Below are 16,906 nucleotides of genomic sequence, written 5' to 3' on the forward strand. Positions count from 1 at the left end.
CCCCCCCCCCCCCCACCCCCCCCCCCCCCCACCCCCCCCCCCCCCCACCCCCCCCCCCCCCCACCCCCCCCCCCCCCCACCCCCCCCCCCCCCCACCCCCCCCCCCCCCCACCCCCCCCCCCCCCCACCCCCCCCCCCCCCCACCCCCCCCCCCCCCCACCCCCCCCCCCCCCCACCCCCCCCCCCCCCCACCCCCCCCCCCCCCCACCCCCCCCCCCCCCCACCCCCCCCCCCCCCCACCCCCCCCCCCCCCCACCCCCCCCCCCCCCCACCCCCCCCCCCCCCCACCCCCCCCCCCCCCCACCCCCCCCCCCCCCCACCCCCCCCCCCCCCCACCCCCCCCCCCCCCCACCCCCCCCCCCCCCCACCCCCCCCCCCCCCCACCCCCCCCCCCCCCCACCCCCCCCCCCCCCCACCCCCCCCCCCCCCCACCCCCCCCCCCCCCCACCCCCCCCCCCCCCCACCCCCCCCCCCCCCCACCCCCCCCCCCCCCCACCCCCCCCCCCCCCCACCCCCCCCCCCCCCCACCCCCCCCCCCCCCCACCCCCCCCCCCCCCCACCCCCCCCCCCCCCCACCCCCCCCCCCCCCCACCCCCCCCCCCCCCCACCCCCCCCCCCCCCCACCCCCCCCCCCCCCCACCCCCCCCCCCCCCCACCCCCCCCCCCCCCCACCCCCCCCCCCCCCCACCCCCCCCCCCCCCCACCCCCCCCCCCCCCCACCCCCCCCCCCCCCCACCCCCCCCCCCCCCCACCCCCCCCCCCCCCCACCCCCCCCCCCCCCCACCCCCCCCCCCCCCCACCCCCCCCCCCCCCCACCCCCCCCCCCCCCCACCCCCCCCCCCCCCCACCCCCCCCCCCCCCCACCCCCCCCCCCCCCCACCCCCCCCCCCCCCCACCCCCCCCCCCCCCCACCCCCCCCCCCCCCCACCCCCCCCCCCCCCCACCCCCCCCCCCCCCCACCCCCCCCCCCCCCCACCCCCCCCCCCCCCCACCCCCCCCCCCCCCCACCCCCCCCCCCCCCCACCCCCCCCCCCCCCCACCCCCCCCCCCCCCCACCCCCCCCCCCCCCCACCCCCCCCCCCCCCCACCCCCCCCCCCCCCCACCCCCCCCCCCCCCCACCCCCCCCCCCCCCCACCCCCCCCCCCCCCCACCCCCCCCCCCCCCCACCCCCCCCCCCCCCCACCCCCCCCCCCCCCCACCCCCCCCCCCCCCCACCCCCCCCCCCCCCCACCCCCCCCCCCCCCCACCCCCCCCCCCCCCCACCCCCCCCCCCCCCCACCCCCCCCCCCCCCCACCCCCCCCCCCCCCCACCCCCCCCCCCCCCCACCCCCCCCCCCCCCCACCCCCCCCCCCCCCCACCCCCCCCCCCCCCCACCCCCCCCCCCCCCCACCCCCCCCCCCCCCCACCCCCCCCCCCCCCCACCCCCCCCCCCCCCCACCCCCCCCCCCCCCCACCCCCCCCCCCCCCCACCCCCCCCCCCCCCCACCCCCCCCCCCCCCCACCCCCCCCCCCCCCCACCCCCCCCCCCCCCCACCCCCCCCCCCCCCCACCCCCCCCCCCCCCCACCCCCCCCCCCCCCCACCCCCCCCCCCCCCCACCCCCCCCCCCCCCCACCCCCCCCCCCCCCCACCCCCCCCCCCCCCCACCCCCCCCCCCCCCCACCCCCCCCCCCCCCCACCCCCCCCCCCCCCCACCCCCCCCCCCCCCCACCCCCCCCCCCCCCCACCCCCCCCCCCCCCCACCCCCCCCCCCCCCCACCCCCCCCCCCCCCCACCCCCCCCCCCCCCCACCCCCCCCCCCCCCCACCCCCCCCCCCCCCCACCCCCCCCCCCCCCCACCCCCCCCCCCCCCCACCCCCCCCCCCCCCCACCCCCCCCCCCCCCCACCCCCCCCCCCCCCCACCCCCCCCCCCCCCCACCCCCCCCCCCCCCCACCCCCCCCCCCCCCCACCCCCCCCCCCCCCCACCCCCCCCCCCCCCCACCCCCCCCCCCCCCCACCCCCCCCCCCCCCCACCCCCCCCCCCCCCCACCCCCCCCCCCCCCCACCCCCCCCCCCCCCCACCCCCCCCCCCCCCCACCCCCCCCCCCCCCCACCCCCCCCCCCCCCCACCCCCCCCCCCCCCCACCCCCCCCCCCCCCCACCCCCCCCCCCCCCCACCCCCCCCCCCCCCCACCCCCCCCCCCCCCCACCCCCCCCCCCCCCCACCCCCCCCCCCCCCCACCCCCCCCCCCCCCCACCCCCCCCCCCCCCCACCCCCCCCCCCCCCCACCCCCCCCCCCCCCCACCCCCCCCCCCCCCCACCCCCCCCCCCCCCCACCCCCCCCCCCCCCCACCCCCCCCCCCCCCCACCCCCCCCCCCCCCCACCCCCCCCCCCCCCCACCCCCCCCCCCCCCCACCCCCCCCCCCCCCCACCCCCCCCCCCCCCCACCCCCCCCCCCCCCCACCCCCCCCCCCCCCCACCCCCCCCCCCCCCCACCCCCCCCCCCCCCCACCCCCCCCCCCCCCCACCCCCCCCCCCCCCCACCCCCCCCCCCCCCCACCCCCCCCCCCCCCCACCCCCCCCCCCCCCCACCCCCCCCCCCCCCCACCCCCCCCCCCCCCCACCCCCCCCCCCCCCCACCCCCCCCCCCCCCCACCCCCCCCCCCCCCCACCCCCCCCCCCCCCCACCCCCCCCCCCCCCCACCCCCCCCCCCCCCCACCCCCCCCCCCCCCCACCCCCCCCCCCCCCCACCCCCCCCCCCCCCCACCCCCCCCCCCCCCCACCCCCCCCCCCCCCCACCCCCCCCCCCCCCCACCCCCCCCCCCCCCCACCCCCCCCCCCCCCCACCCCCCCCCCCCCCCACCCCCCCCCCCCCCCACCCCCCCCCCCCCCCACCCCCCCCCCCCCCCACCCCCCCCCCCCCCCACCCCCCCCCCCCCCCACCCCCCCCCCCCCCCACCCCCCCCCCCCCCCACCCCCCCCCCCCCCCACCCCCCCCCCCCCCCACCCCCCCCCCCCCCCACCCCCCCCCCCCCCCACCCCCCCCCCCCCCCACCCCCCCCCCCCCCCACCCCCCCCCCCCCCCACCCCCCCCCCCCCCCACCCCCCCCCCCCCCCACCCCCCCCCCCCCCCACCCCCCCCCCCCCCCACCCCCCCCCCCCCCCACCCCCCCCCCCCCCCACCCCCCCCCCCCCCCACCCCCCCCCCCCCCCACCCCCCCCCCCCCCCACCCCCCCCCCCCCCCACCCCCCCCCCCCCCCACCCCCCCCCCCCCCCACCCCCCCCCCCCCCCACCCCCCCCCCCCCCCACCCCCCCCCCCCCCCACCCCCCCCCCCCCCCACCCCCCCCCCCCCCCACCCCCCCCCCCCCCCACCCCCCCCCCCCCCCACCCCCCCCCCCCCCCACCCCCCCCCCCCCCCACCCCCCCCCCCCCCCACCCCCCCCCCCCCCCACCCCCCCCCCCCCCCACCCCCCCCCCCCCCCACCCCCCCCCCCCCCCACCCCCCCCCCCCCCCACCCCCCCCCCCCCCCACCCCCCCCCCCCCCCACCCCCCCCCCCCCCCACCCCCCCCCCCCCCCACCCCCCCCCCCCCCCACCCCCCCCCCCCCCCACCCCCCCCCCCCCCCACCCCCCCCCCCCCCCACCCCCCCCCCCCCCCACCCCCCCCCCCCCCCACCCCCCCCCCCCCCCACCCCCCCCCCCCCCCACCCCCCCCCCCCCCCACCCCCCCCCCCCCCCACCCCCCCCCCCCCCCACCCCCCCCCCCCCCCACCCCCCCCCCCCCCCACCCCCCCCCCCCCCCACCCCCCCCCCCCCCCACCCCCCCCCCCCCCCACCCCCCCCCCCCCCCACCCCCCCCCCCCCCCACCCCCCCCCCCCCCCACCCCCCCCCCCCCCCACCCCCCCCCCCCCCCACCCCCCCCCCCCCCCACCCCCCCCCCCCCCCACCCCCCCCCCCCCCCACCCCCCCCCCCCCCCACCCCCCCCCCCCCCCACCCCCCCCCCCCCCCACCCCCCCCCCCCCCCACCCCCCCCCCCCCCCACCCCCCCCCCCCCCCACCCCCCCCCCCCCCCACCCCCCCCCCCCCCCACCCCCCCCCCCCCCCACCCCCCCCCCCCCCCACCCCCCCCCCCCCCCACCCCCCCCCCCCCCCACCCCCCCCCCCCCCCACCCCCCCCCCCCCCCACCCCCCCCCCCCCCCACCCCCCCCCCCCCCCACCCCCCCCCCCCCCCACCCCCCCCCCCCCCCACCCCCCCCCCCCCCCACCCCCCCCCCCCCCCACCCCCCCCCCCCCCCACCCCCCCCCCCCCCCACCCCCCCCCCCCCCCACCCCCCCCCCCCCCCACCCCCCCCCCCCCCCACCCCCCCCCCCCCCCACCCCCCCCCCCCCCCACCCCCCCCCCCCCCCACCCCCCCCCCCCCCCACCCCCCCCCCCCCCCACCCCCCCCCCCCCCCACCCCCCCCCCCCCCCACCCCCCCCCCCCCCCACCCCCCCCCCCCCCCACCCCCCCCCCCCCCCACCCCCCCCCCCCCCCACCCCCCCCCCCCCCCACCCCCCCCCCCCCCCACCCCCCCCCCCCCCCACCCCCCCCCCCCCCCACCCCCCCCCCCCCCCACCCCCCCCCCCCCCCACCCCCCCCCCCCCCCACCCCCCCCCCCCCCCACCCCCCCCCCCCCCCACCCCCCCCCCCCCCCACCCCCCCCCCCCCCCACCCCCCCCCCCCCCCACCCCCCCCCCCCCCCACCCCCCCCCCCCCCCACCCCCCCCCCCCCCCACCCCCCCCCCCCCCCACCCCCCCCCCCCCCCACCCCCCCCCCCCCCCACCCCCCCCCCCCCCCACCCCCCCCCCCCCCCACCCCCCCCCCCCCCCACCCCCCCCCCCCCCCACCCCCCCCCCCCCCCACCCCCCCCCCCCCCCACCCCCCCCCCCCCCCACCCCCCCCCCCCCCCACCCCCCCCCCCCCCCACCCCCCCCCCCCCCCACCCCCCCCCCCCCCCACCCCCCCCCCCCCCCACCCCCCCCCCCCCCCACCCCCCCCCCCCCCCACCCCCCCCCCCCCCCACCCCCCCCCCCCCCCACCCCCCCCCCCCCCCACCCCCCCCCCCCCCCACCCCCCCCCCCCCCCACCCCCCCCCCCCCCCACCCCCCCCCCCCCCCACCCCCCCCCCCCCCCACCCCCCCCCCCCCCCACCCCCCCCCCCCCCCACCCCCCCCCCCCCCCACCCCCCCCCCCCCCCACCCCCCCCCCCCCCCACCCCCCCCCCCCCCCACCCCCCCCCCCCCCCACCCCCCCCCCCCCCCACCCCCCCCCCCCCCCACCCCCCCCCCCCCCCACCCCCCCCCCCCCCCACCCCCCCCCCCCCCCACCCCCCCCCCCCCCCACCCCCCCCCCCCCCCACCCCCCCCCCCCCCCACCCCCCCCCCCCCCCACCCCCCCCCCCCCCCACCCCCCCCCCCCCCCACCCCCCCCCCCCCCCACCCCCCCCCCCCCCCACCCCCCCCCCCCCCCACCCCCCCCCCCCCCCACCCCCCCCCCCCCCCACCCCCCCCCCCCCCCACCCCCCCCCCCCCCCACCCCCCCCCAATAACCCCTCACAACAAACACCCTGTGAGGTAGGTGGGGCTGAGAGAGCTCCGAGAAGCTGTGACTAGCCCAAGGTCACCCAGCTGGCATGTGTGGGAGTGTACAGGCTAATCTGAATTCCCCAGACAAGCCTCCACAGCTCAGGCGGCAGAGCTGGGAATCAAACCCGGTTCCTCCAGATTAGATACACGAGCTCTTAACCTCCTACACCACTGCTTCCAGACTAAATATTCGCAAGTCCCTCAGTCTTTCCTTGTAGGACTTGGTCTCTGGGACCCCAATTATCCTCGTTACTCTGCTCTGCACCTGCTCTGTTCTAACCATGTCGTTTTTAAAGGGAGATCTCCAGATTACACAGAACTCCGGGTGCGGCCCGACCGATGCAGAGTACAGCAAAACTATGACGTCTCGTGATTTGAATGCGATGCCTCTGGGGAGCGGGGTCCTGTGGAGTGGCCCCATTAATATTCACCCCACGGTTCAGAATTGTTAAAAGTGCTTCCCAGAAATTTATCTTCCCGGAAATTATCTTCGGATTCTGTGCCAGACTTCAACACTGATGCGATAGCCAGGCGGACGCGCCCGGATCTGCTTCCTTGATCATGCATCAAGAGAACTGGTGATGGAATTGTGTTAATTGTGCGGAATGACATCTTCAAAGTTCGTCTTGAACAGCTTTGCAGTGCAATAACCTTTGGTCTGACAGAGTCAGGCTGTCGCGGCTGGTAGCTTCTTTTCTGTAACTTTGGAAGGGTTTTTAAAAACTTTGCTAACCTACAAAAACACAGGAAATTACTTTATTAGCTGACAACGGCAGGGAGAACTGTTGTGGCCCGGCCTTGGAAAAGTCAAGAAACACCCGCAATTGATGAATGACTTCAGAGGATTCAGGACTATTGAACAGCAGATGGATTAACGACGCTTCTAAACAAAAAAAGTCTTGATTCTTTTCTCAAAGTATGGGAACCTATGGTCGATTCCCCACCCGCCATTAGATGCGCGCTCCTCACGGTAAATAACCTGGGGTCCTGCAGCACTCCCCACTACACCAGCAGAGACAACGCAGCGACAACGCAGTCGCCCCAATTCTGCTGCTCCTCCCACCCCTCAGCGCGCGTCATTTCGGATTCTGGTCGGAAGTACACCTTTTTGAAACCGCGCGTCGAACACGGAGCAGGGGCCCCCCCCCACCCCCCCCCCCCCCCACCCCCCCCACCCCCCAACCCCCCCGCCCCCAACGCCCCCCCCCCCCAACCCCCCCCCCCCCCCACCCCCCCCCATCCCATCAGCCCCTACCAGCATGGCCAATTGGCCATGCTGGTAGGGGCTGATGGGAATTGTAGTTCCTGAACATCTGGAGAGCCGCAGGTTCCCTACCCCTGCCCTAGATGATTTCTCCCAGTGGTTTAATAAAGAAATCATTCTCTGGTACAAAGGGAGGGCCAAAATTTTTATATGGATTTCCAGATCATGGGGATGCTGCACCCCTAATCTTAGTGATATAGAAGGGATTTCTGTATAAAGGTCCTTGTCTAATGAGCAGCCATCAATTTTAATTTCATTTTTTGGCGTGTACATTTTTACAATTCTTGTGCAATCTTCTGTGGTCTCATTTGCCAGAAACCATAAATATGATTTGTAGTTTTCTTTTCACGTGTTTTTGTTACTCTGGTTCACAGGCTCATCTAGTTCATCTTTCGTAACTTCCTGACCCTTGTTTGTGTTGATTTGGTGCTCTGGAAATTGATCAACAAATGAACTTCCCTCAGAAAATGCTTTGATATGATCTGGAACAAAAATAATTTCTAAAAGTGACAACTAAAAAAGTTACTAGTTAGAGAAAACTAACTAGAAAGCTTACAGTTTGGGAATGGTGAAAAGGTGTTATGTACCACAATGCCATGGAAACTTTGTTGGTCATTTGAGATGCAGCAAGGTGGCTAAGATGGCACCTGGAGCAGTTTGTTGATTAGGAAGCTCTGTGAACTATGTGTGCCGTTTACACTGAGTAGCTGATGGGAGGAGCGGCACCTGGCAACCCATAGACCACAGCAAAGTGGTCCTTGCTGTACCAATTGACGGGGGTGGTGGTGGCAGGGACCCCCATAGGGTAAAGAGTGAGAGGGAATGCCCCGTGAGCAGCTGCAGGGATGGCAGCAGCAATGGTGATAGTGCCAGCAGTGATGGTGGGGGTGCCGGAAGGGCCTGAGATTGGGAAAGACTGCACTGGGCAGAGAGCCGGAAGCTAGTGGCAGAGGCCTCTATGTGGCCGTAACTGACGCCCTGAAGCACTGAGGCAAACATCGAAGGCAGAACAGAACAGAGCTGTATTAGGTAGTGGAGGTCGGTGGCAGAAGCCTCCACACGACAGCGGGAGTCGGCGCTGCAAGTGAGAGAAGCGGCGCCAATGGTGCTGGGTGCGCCTGAAAAGGGGTTGACTCCTGCTGAGCTTTGTTGAGCCCTCCTGGACTATACCACGCTCTTTCAGTTCGGGCTACAGAAGCAGGTGGCAGGGGCCTCTGTGAAGATATTTGTGAACTTATCTTGTGAGCGGTGGCTCTGGTGCTGGGTGGCGGTTTTGGGGCAGGAGGCCAGGAGAATCATATCCATTGAAGTACTGGCATAATGAACATCGATAACAGAAAGAGTGATGCTTCTCTTTCAAGGTGATTTTGAAATATTGAAATTTTACCAATTATTCAGAATGCCTGTTTGCGAATTGTTGCGCTTGCATAATATTGAAATTATGTTCCTGTTATTTTGAGATGAAGTTAGCTTACCTGTTAGCTTTTATTTGTTTTGTTTCTGGAAGGAGTAGGGTTATGTGAACCTGAAAATAGCTTGAAGAGGGTAGAAAGGATGGGGAACAAATGGAGCAGGGAGTTTTACTCTATGGCAGAGCAATACTTGATGTGCAGAACAACCCAGGTTTGATCCATGGTATCTCTAATCAAAAACATTGGGTAACAGGTGATGGGAAAGGCCTTTTTGTGCTGGAGATCCCAGAGAATCTCTGCCTGTAAACATAGATATAGTGCTGAGCTAAATGAACTATTCATCCGAATGTGTAATGGAACTTTAGTGGGAGTTGTCACACTTTTATACAAAATGCTCCTGAAAGTGGTCTGAGAGTGACTGGGTTAGAACAGTTTCTGTTAGATTACGGTTGAATGCAAATGATTGCATTTTAGATGTATCTTAATTCCTCAATAAATAATCTTTTGACTATTTTTCTAGCCATATAATTTGTTTTTATTGTTAATTTATATATGTACATGGTGTGGGGCAGTGCAATTCTTAATTAGAAATGGTTTTACCTTCACTTTGTTGGCATAGTTTGCACCACCTCGATGTGGTGTGGATGTTTTGTGTTTTATGTTTTTGTGTTGTGTTTTCCTGCTTCTTTAAACATGCTACGTGGAGCAAGGAGTTTTTATAGTCGGCAAGTCTTAATGCAAATTGGGCTGAAATGTGAAATGGCTATTACAGACGATTTCATACGCCTTCACAATATACCGGCAGAGGCAGCTAGGACCCTGGGGGAACCCTGGATTACAATTCCTGGTAGGAGGCTGAGACGAAGGCGGGACAGAAGGAGAAAGAGAGGGTGCCGGGCTGGTGTTTTTACTAAGCTGGGAAGGTATCAATTCAAGTCTGCACTTCCAAGCATTTTTCTTACTAATGCACGATCTCTTAACAACAAAATGGATGAACTAAGGCTACAGACTGTGAAGAGCAGGTTTGGCAAGAACAGCTGTGTTTTATTAATTACAGAAACCTGGCTTCAATCACACATTCCTGATGCGGCAGTTGAACTATCTGGCTTCACTTCTTTCCGGCAGGACAGAAGCAGTAAAGATTCTGGCAAGCTGAAAGGGGGGGGGGGGTTAAATCTCTATGTGAACAAAAGCTGGTGCACTAATGCAAGCATCACGGGGGGTCACTGCTCAAAGGATTTGGAAAGTATGACTGTTAGATGTAGACCCATATATCTGCCACGGGAGTTCAGTGTGGTTATCATCATTGCAGTATACATTCCACCTGATGCTAATGCTACCATGGCTTTGAGCTCTCTGTACAACATTGTTGACAACCAGCAGAAAAAGCATCCTGATGCTGTGCTCATTATAGGAGGAGACTTTAATCATACTAATTTAAAAACAGTGCTCCCTAAACTCTACCAGCATGTTAGGTGCCCTACGAGAGGATCCAATACATTGGATAAAGTGTATACCAACATTAAGGATGCCTACAAGGTGATACAATTACCACACTTGGGTCAGTCAGACCATTTGTCACTGTTTCTAGCACCAGCATATATTCCACTTGGGAGGCGGGTGTTGCCTGTAATAAAGACTGTGAAATCCTGGCCTGATGATGCCTCCGAACTACTTCAAGATTGTTTTGAGACAACAAATTGGGATGTTTTCTACCACCCAGATCTGGAAGAGTATACCACTGCTGTTCTGAGTTATATCACCTACTGCACAGACACTCTTACTGTGGATAAGCGCATCCGGATTTACTCCAACCATAAACCCTGGATGACAACGGAGGTTCAGCGACTTTTGCATGACAGGAATATTGCTTTCAGATCTGGTGATGAGGCAAAATACAGTGCGGCGAGAGCCAGTCTCAAGAGAGGTATTAGACAAGCCAAGATGAGTTATAAGAGAAAAATTGAGGATTATTTTAATAATAACAACATGAGGCAGGTGTGGCAGGGGATTCAACAAATCACCAATCATAAACCAACCAATGACATCTCTGTAGATGGGGATTCTTCTTCTCTGGCAGAGCAGCTAAATCACTTTTTTGCCCGCTTTGAAACAGGTTTATCAGAAGGAGATGACACACAGCCACTAGGTGATTGCAGCTCACACCTCACTGTGGAGGAACATGAGGTGAGGCAAGTTTTGAGGGCTGTGAATCCAAGGAAGGCTGCTGGACCGGATGGTATTCCCGGTCGGGTGTTAAAGGAATGCGCTAACCAACTGGCTGGTGTTTTTACTGGGATCTTTAATCGATCTCTATCCCAGTCCACCATCCCATCTTGTTTGAAAGCTTCCACCATTGTTCCACTACCAAAGAGATTTCCTGCTGACAATCTTCAGGATTATAGACCAGTGGCACTCACCCCCATCATCATGAAGTGTTTTGAAAAACTGGTCCATAGGCATATTATTTCTTGCCTTCCAGATACATTTGATAAACATCAGTTCGCATATCGGACTAATAGATCTACGGAGGACGCCATTGCCATTAGCCTCCACACTGCTTTGACGCATCTGGAACATCAGGGGAATTATGTGCGAATGCTTTTTGCGGACTTTAGTTCCGCATTTAATACAATCTCGCCACAAAGACTGGTGACGAAACTCGTGGATCTTGGACTCTCACATTCAATCTGTTTGTGGATTAGGGACTTCTTGTCTGGACGTTCCCAGAGGGTTAGACTGGGAAATCGGGTTTCCTCAGTTCTTACTCTAAATATGGGAACGCCACAGGGCTGTGTGTTGAGTCCTTTACTGTTCACCCTTTATACATATGACTGTACTCCTGTCTATCATAGTAACACCATTATCAAATTTGCTGATGACACAACGGTGGTGGGGCTCATCTCTGGAGGGGATGAGTCTGCCTATCGGAATGAAGTGGACCGACTGCTCTCATGGTGCAGGGAAAATAACCTGGTTCTTAACACTAACAAGACAAAGGAGCTCATAGTGGACTATAGAAGGAATAGCTCAGAAATTCAGCCCTTGACTATAAATGGAGATCAAGTGGAGCGGGTGGCTCGTTTTAAATTTCTGGGCGTTATGATTAAAGAGGACTTGACCTGGGGCGTACAGACTGCCGCGGTGGTTAAGAAAGCCCAGCAAAGACTGTACTTTCTGAGACTTTTAAGGAAGCAACAACTAGATGGAAAACTTCTGGTGTCCTTTTACCGCTGTGCTATAGAGAGTGTCTTAACCTACTGCATCTGTGTATGGTTCTCCAGTTGCACAGTGGCGAATAGGAAGGCGCTCCAAAGGGTGATCACTACTGCACAAAGGATTATCGGCTGCCCTCTTCCCTCCTTGGAAGAAATCTATAATTCCCGAAGCCTAAATAAAGCCCAAAATATTCTGAGGGACCCGTCTCATCCAGCACACTCTCTTTTCAAACTGTTACCATCTGGCAGACGATACAGGGCTCTCAGAACTAGGACAAAGAGGCTTAGAGACAGCTTCTACTCTAGAGCTGTGGCTATGCTAAATTCCGCTGCTTCATATTGATGTATTTGGGGCTGTGTAGGGATGGGTGGAGGAAGGGGAAGTGAGGATGATGTATGAGTCTGAAATTGTGTGCATCGAGGAATGCTGCTGTAAATTTCGTTGTGCGTGCACAATGACAATAAAAAAAAATGCTTATGCTTATAGTTTACTCTGTAGCAAACTGTGAAGTCAGCATTAGCTTTGATAGAAATGTACAGGTCATAGTTTACTGGATGTCTCTTAACTGCATGGTTCTGCTACTCCTGTTACCATATCAGTTGCAGTGGATGCATCACCAAGTAGATATTCTTGCACTTTATTTAGATCACCTTCAAACAATTTAGTATTTGTGGAAATACTGAAGTTATAAGGCAGGAACTCTCCTGCCACTTATGCACTTGTCTTTCCTGGAGTGACCATACATTCCTTCTGGGTCAGATCCCGATTGCGCACACATGTCCAGTCCCCTCCCCCCAAACTCACCTCACTACAGATGAGAAAATCCCTGCCATTTTTGAAACCTCTGAAATGGCAACTTTCCCTGTTCCTGCTCAGGGAGAGCAAAAGGAAACAGCATGTGTTTTGCTTTCTTCAGGTTTCCTGACTCCTCCCTGTCTTTCCCTTCCCACATAACAACAGTTTCTCCCACTCTTCCAGGATCTAAAGACTGTTTTTTAATTATTTTTTATGGTGAGGGTCTATTGGAGCCCACTTACCGATAAGGTGCTTAGGGGGTCATTAATTCATAGAACAACGAGAAGCAACTTGTCAGCACATAACACACATACAGTTCATGTGGAAGTTCATCTTTTCAGGCCAAAGTATCAGATTTCCTCTGAAGATGAACTAAAGACTTTCTGCTTTTCTCCTGGCTTTGTGCACGTGGTAGCAGCTGGGGAAGGTACCACTTACACACTTGGTACCTTCTTGGTTGTCATGCTTGAGTTAAATGCAATCCTAAGATCAGGTGCACCCTTCTATTTCCATTGTCAATTGTCTTAGAAGACCTTAACTCTGCTTAGGATTGCACTGTCACCGTTCTGAGAACTGGAATGCCAGTTTTGGGGAAAATGTTGCTGTGTAACTACAGTATGCTATATTGAAGCATCATTTTCTCTGACATCGTTTGATTATTTTTTGCTTGGAACTAGTTATTGGATAATAGCTCTAGTTTTCTCTCAGCTATGGGAACAGTAGATTTCTCTCATTTTGTTACTTACTGAATTAGATTTTAAATGTTTTTACAGTGAGCAATTGAATTGTCCCAATGTTATATTAACCCTAGTTAATTATGCAGTAGAAGAGTCTTTATAGATCATAGCTGTACTGGTTGCTGAGGACTCTGTGAATTAGTATACCAATCCTCTTCATCCCCAGGGTGGCAGGCAAGTGAATGAGTCTTCCATCTCCCCTTTTGATCTCCGTTTGGCAATAGGGACATGCTAGTGCATAAAACTCTCAAACCAAGAACTGGGCTGCTTCGATCTTGGAATTTACCAATTTTGATTCATTTTATCTTTTAAGAGTTTAAATTGCAGCAGTGTTGTTAAACTAGATATTCAGAATCAAGTTTTCCTACTGTGCAAAATGCCAGATGTTTTATATTTTCTGGGCAATAGTAAATTCATGTCAATCTGAAAATCTGTTGCATGAAATGAAAGCATGATAAATTGTTAGTTTCACATATTGGCTATAGCTGCATTGAGAAAAGAGAGATGAATTTGTCTGTGTATATTGATTTAAAATGTAACTATAGCCTGTTAATGTACTGTTTCCTTATTGCAGAAAAGATGAGAAGGAGTATGCGCTCAAGCAAATTGAAGGTACAGGGATATCCATGTCGGCATGTAGAGAGATAGCAGTAAGTGGGCAAAATGTTTAAATACTTCTGTTATCAATAATGTGTTATTTGTTCTTCTCCTGTTAGAGTCCAGGTTAAATTATGAGGTTCATATCTTGCTTATAATATTAAACTTGAATAAAGTTAATGCTGAACTATGTTTATGATACTATTTAAAATGTATTGTCTAGATAAACAGCATGGGTATGTTTTATGTGGTGTTAACTATTGTATTTGCAAGTAAAGTTAATCTCTCTAGTCATCCAGTAATTAAATAATTATAACTGGTCTCAACCATGAAGGGTCAGAAGTAGCACAACTGATTCTCTCCCAACAGTATGAAAAAGGTAGCAGTAATGTTTAATATAATTCAAGATGTTCATGGCTGAGAAATATCTTTATATATATACTTCTGAACCTGGACCTGGAGTGTAGATCAAAAATATCCACAAAATAAGGCCCTGTTCAAATGTGGAGCAGGGGAGGACTCTATCTAAAGGCCTGGAGGAATCCTTTGGTTTGTACAAAAATCCTGCAACAGACAAACATGGAGGCAAACCATACAACACTTTTTCCATTTGTTTATACTAGTTTGCCTGGGTTTCCCGCATCCACACAGCAGTTGAGGGGAACTGTTTCAGGGGTTTTTTTAAAAGCCCCCAAAGACTTCGAATAGCAGTGCAGGAGCAAAGAAGGGCTCCTCTCTCACCTCAAGCAGTGTTTTTATGCAACTCCCCCTGCAAAACACTCCACAAGAAAACTGCTTGGGGAGTGAGGCAGGAGCTCTTCCTCCCCGCCATGGCACCATTACAAGCTCATTTGAGCTCTCCTTGTAATTTTTTTTAGTAGTTTCGTGCAGCTGCTGTGTGGCTACAGGGAACGTAGGTAAACTAGTGTATACTTATGAAGAAATATATTATATGCCTTAAAGTGAACAGATTTTTTTTTTAAAAGCCCAAACTGAAACACATCAGGAAACATACAATAACCTCAGTTGCCACAAACACTGTTGCAGGCAACCATCTCTGGAACAAGAGGAACAAGATGAGATGAAGCAGCAATGATAAAAATGGTAATGTTAAGAGGCAATTGCTGTGGCAAGAAGTCAGACAACTGAGAGCCAGCATGGTGTAGTGGTTAAGAGCAGGTGGATTCTAATCTGGAGAACCGGGTTTGATTCCCCACTCCTCCACCTGAGTGGCAGAGGCTTATCTGGTGAACCAGATGTGTTTCCGCACTCCTACATTCCTGCTGAGTGACCTTGGGCTAGTCACAGTTCTTCGGAACTCTCTCAGCCCCACCTACCTCACAAGGTCTACTCTGGGGAGAGGAAGGGAAAAGAGCTTGTAAGCCATCTTGAGTCTCCTTACAGGAGAGAAAGGTGGGATATAAATCCAAACTCTTCTTCTAAATCAGTCAGCAATGGGAAAGGAGGTAGTGGCAAAAGCAGCATGAGAAGAGGAGAGGGCAAGCCACAAAGAATAGAGAAGCAGCGGGTGAGCAAGTAAGAAAAAGAAGCCATGGCAGAAACAGTAGGGAAAGAAGAGAGCAGTGGCACAGAAACGAGATACGAGCAAGCTAGAAACAGCAGGAAGGAATTAGGAGGTGGTGTATGTTGGAAAGAAAATGGCATGGGAACTGGTGATACTGATATGGGAGGTTTTCTCCTTCAGGGCACTCCCTGAAATATCGAGCATCGATTGTTTTGGTCTGGTCTGGGATACCAAGGAGACTAGTGCACCAACCACCTAATACATCTACCGATACCCTTCTGAGGCTGCTGGAGACTTTTGTGGCTCTGGTCCTGTGGAATTCTCTGTCTGGTGAGACCCTGTGGCACCTATTACACATCTACAGGGCCTGTAAGAAGGATCTATTACATCAGGGCTATAGTTTAGGAGTGCAAAAGTGGCTTTCTGTCTGCCCCCCCTTTTCCCTTCCCCTTGTCCATCCCCTTTTCCTCCCTGTTGATGTGATTTGGGTGTGGTATGCAGTCTACGCGGATGCAACGCAAACAATGCAGCAAATTTACGCAAAAGACTGATGAAAACCGTGGCAAAAAACAGGTGGCGACGATCGGCAAAAACCAAAATCGACAAAAACCAATGTCATCAAAAACCGTGGTTCCACTCTACCACTAGGAAGTGCCATGAATACCACTGTTCTTGAAAGGCCTAATTGGCGTTCTGTGTCTTTGACCCTTTTGTTGTATAATTTGCTTTGCTTGGTCTCTACCCAAGTCAAGCAAACCTTGGGGGAGAAACCAAGACTTTCTAATTTGCTTTCAGTGGTCTTTTGCCACTTAGATTTGAATCAGCAGTAGCAGACCATTTGGGTCAAAATTTATCTTTCACCACAGCAAAATTTATCTTTCACCAGAGGCAGAGCACTCACAGAGACATGTGGGGTCACATGTCCCTGGGCGCACGCCAGAGGGTCATGTGGGGACAGAGACTCACTCCCCCTGTGCTCCTTTGGCTGGCGGAGGAGCAGCCTGGCTGGACCGCTGCCAGGCACCCCCAGTCCGTGGCAGGCTCCTCCTAGCAAGGTAAGGGGGGGTACTGGGGACGCCCAGAGCAGGTGTTGCCCCAGGCGCCATTTTCCCCACTCCTCTGTCTCTCGCCATAGCAAAATGGACAATTCTTGTTCCAACCTTCAGCATGTCTGTTGCTAACCTCACCAATGACTTAGGCACACATTTATGAACCTGAAGAACTGCTGTTCAGGAAATTGTGCTGAATCTCCTCTAAAGATGCAAAACAAGAAGCAGGTAGACCAAGATGTGTCACACACAGCATTTGAACGATTGTTTTTGCCTGAAACAGTCTGAATGCAGCTGGTACAAAAGGGGCCCCTTTGATCTTTACCCCACCTTTTTACACAGTTTAAACCAATTTATTCTTTCAACAATATTCTTTCAACTTGTTCTTTATTCTTTCAACTTGTTCAATTTGTTCCATCCTGTCCACAAGAAATGGGTGTTCAAAATTTTAACAACTAATAAATCAGTCTTCTTAAACATTCTTTACCTTGAAAAGTGAATAAGTATTGCTTAACTCCATAGCTTATGTGCATTTTTAAAAAACATAGCAGATAATTCTGAATTTCTTTATTCATACAAAAGTTTGGTTAGCAAATTTCAAAAATCTTGCAAAATCCTGTTGGAAAATTATTGTCATTTTTTTTCTTTTTTGTTTTCTTACACTGCAATCCAATATACACTTCTTTGTAA

The 16,906-nt window shown here is 60.5% G+C and overlaps 1 protein-coding gene across 1 annotated transcript in view; it reads left to right on the forward strand.

Annotated features, from left to right (window-relative positions):
• Nucleotides 1–8,202: 8,202 nt before the first annotated feature.
• The window catches only part of CDK19 (cyclin dependent kinase 19), a 69,075-nt gene continuing 60,371 nt past the window's right edge, over nucleotides 8,203–16,906 (forward strand). Inside the window, exons 1-2 of the mRNA XM_048505728.1 lie at nucleotides 8,203–8,243; nucleotides 13,620–13,695. Of these exons, the coding sequence (XP_048361685.1) occupies nucleotides 8,203–8,243; nucleotides 13,620–13,695 (117 nt within the window). The remainder of the gene's footprint in view (nucleotides 8,244–13,619; nucleotides 13,696–16,906) is intronic.

Source organism: Sphaerodactylus townsendi, linkage group LG01, assembly GCF_021028975.2.
Source record: "Sphaerodactylus townsendi isolate TG3544 linkage group LG01, MPM_Stown_v2.3, whole genome shotgun sequence".
NCBI lineage: Eukaryota > Metazoa > Chordata > Lepidosauria > Squamata > Sphaerodactylidae > Sphaerodactylus > Sphaerodactylus townsendi.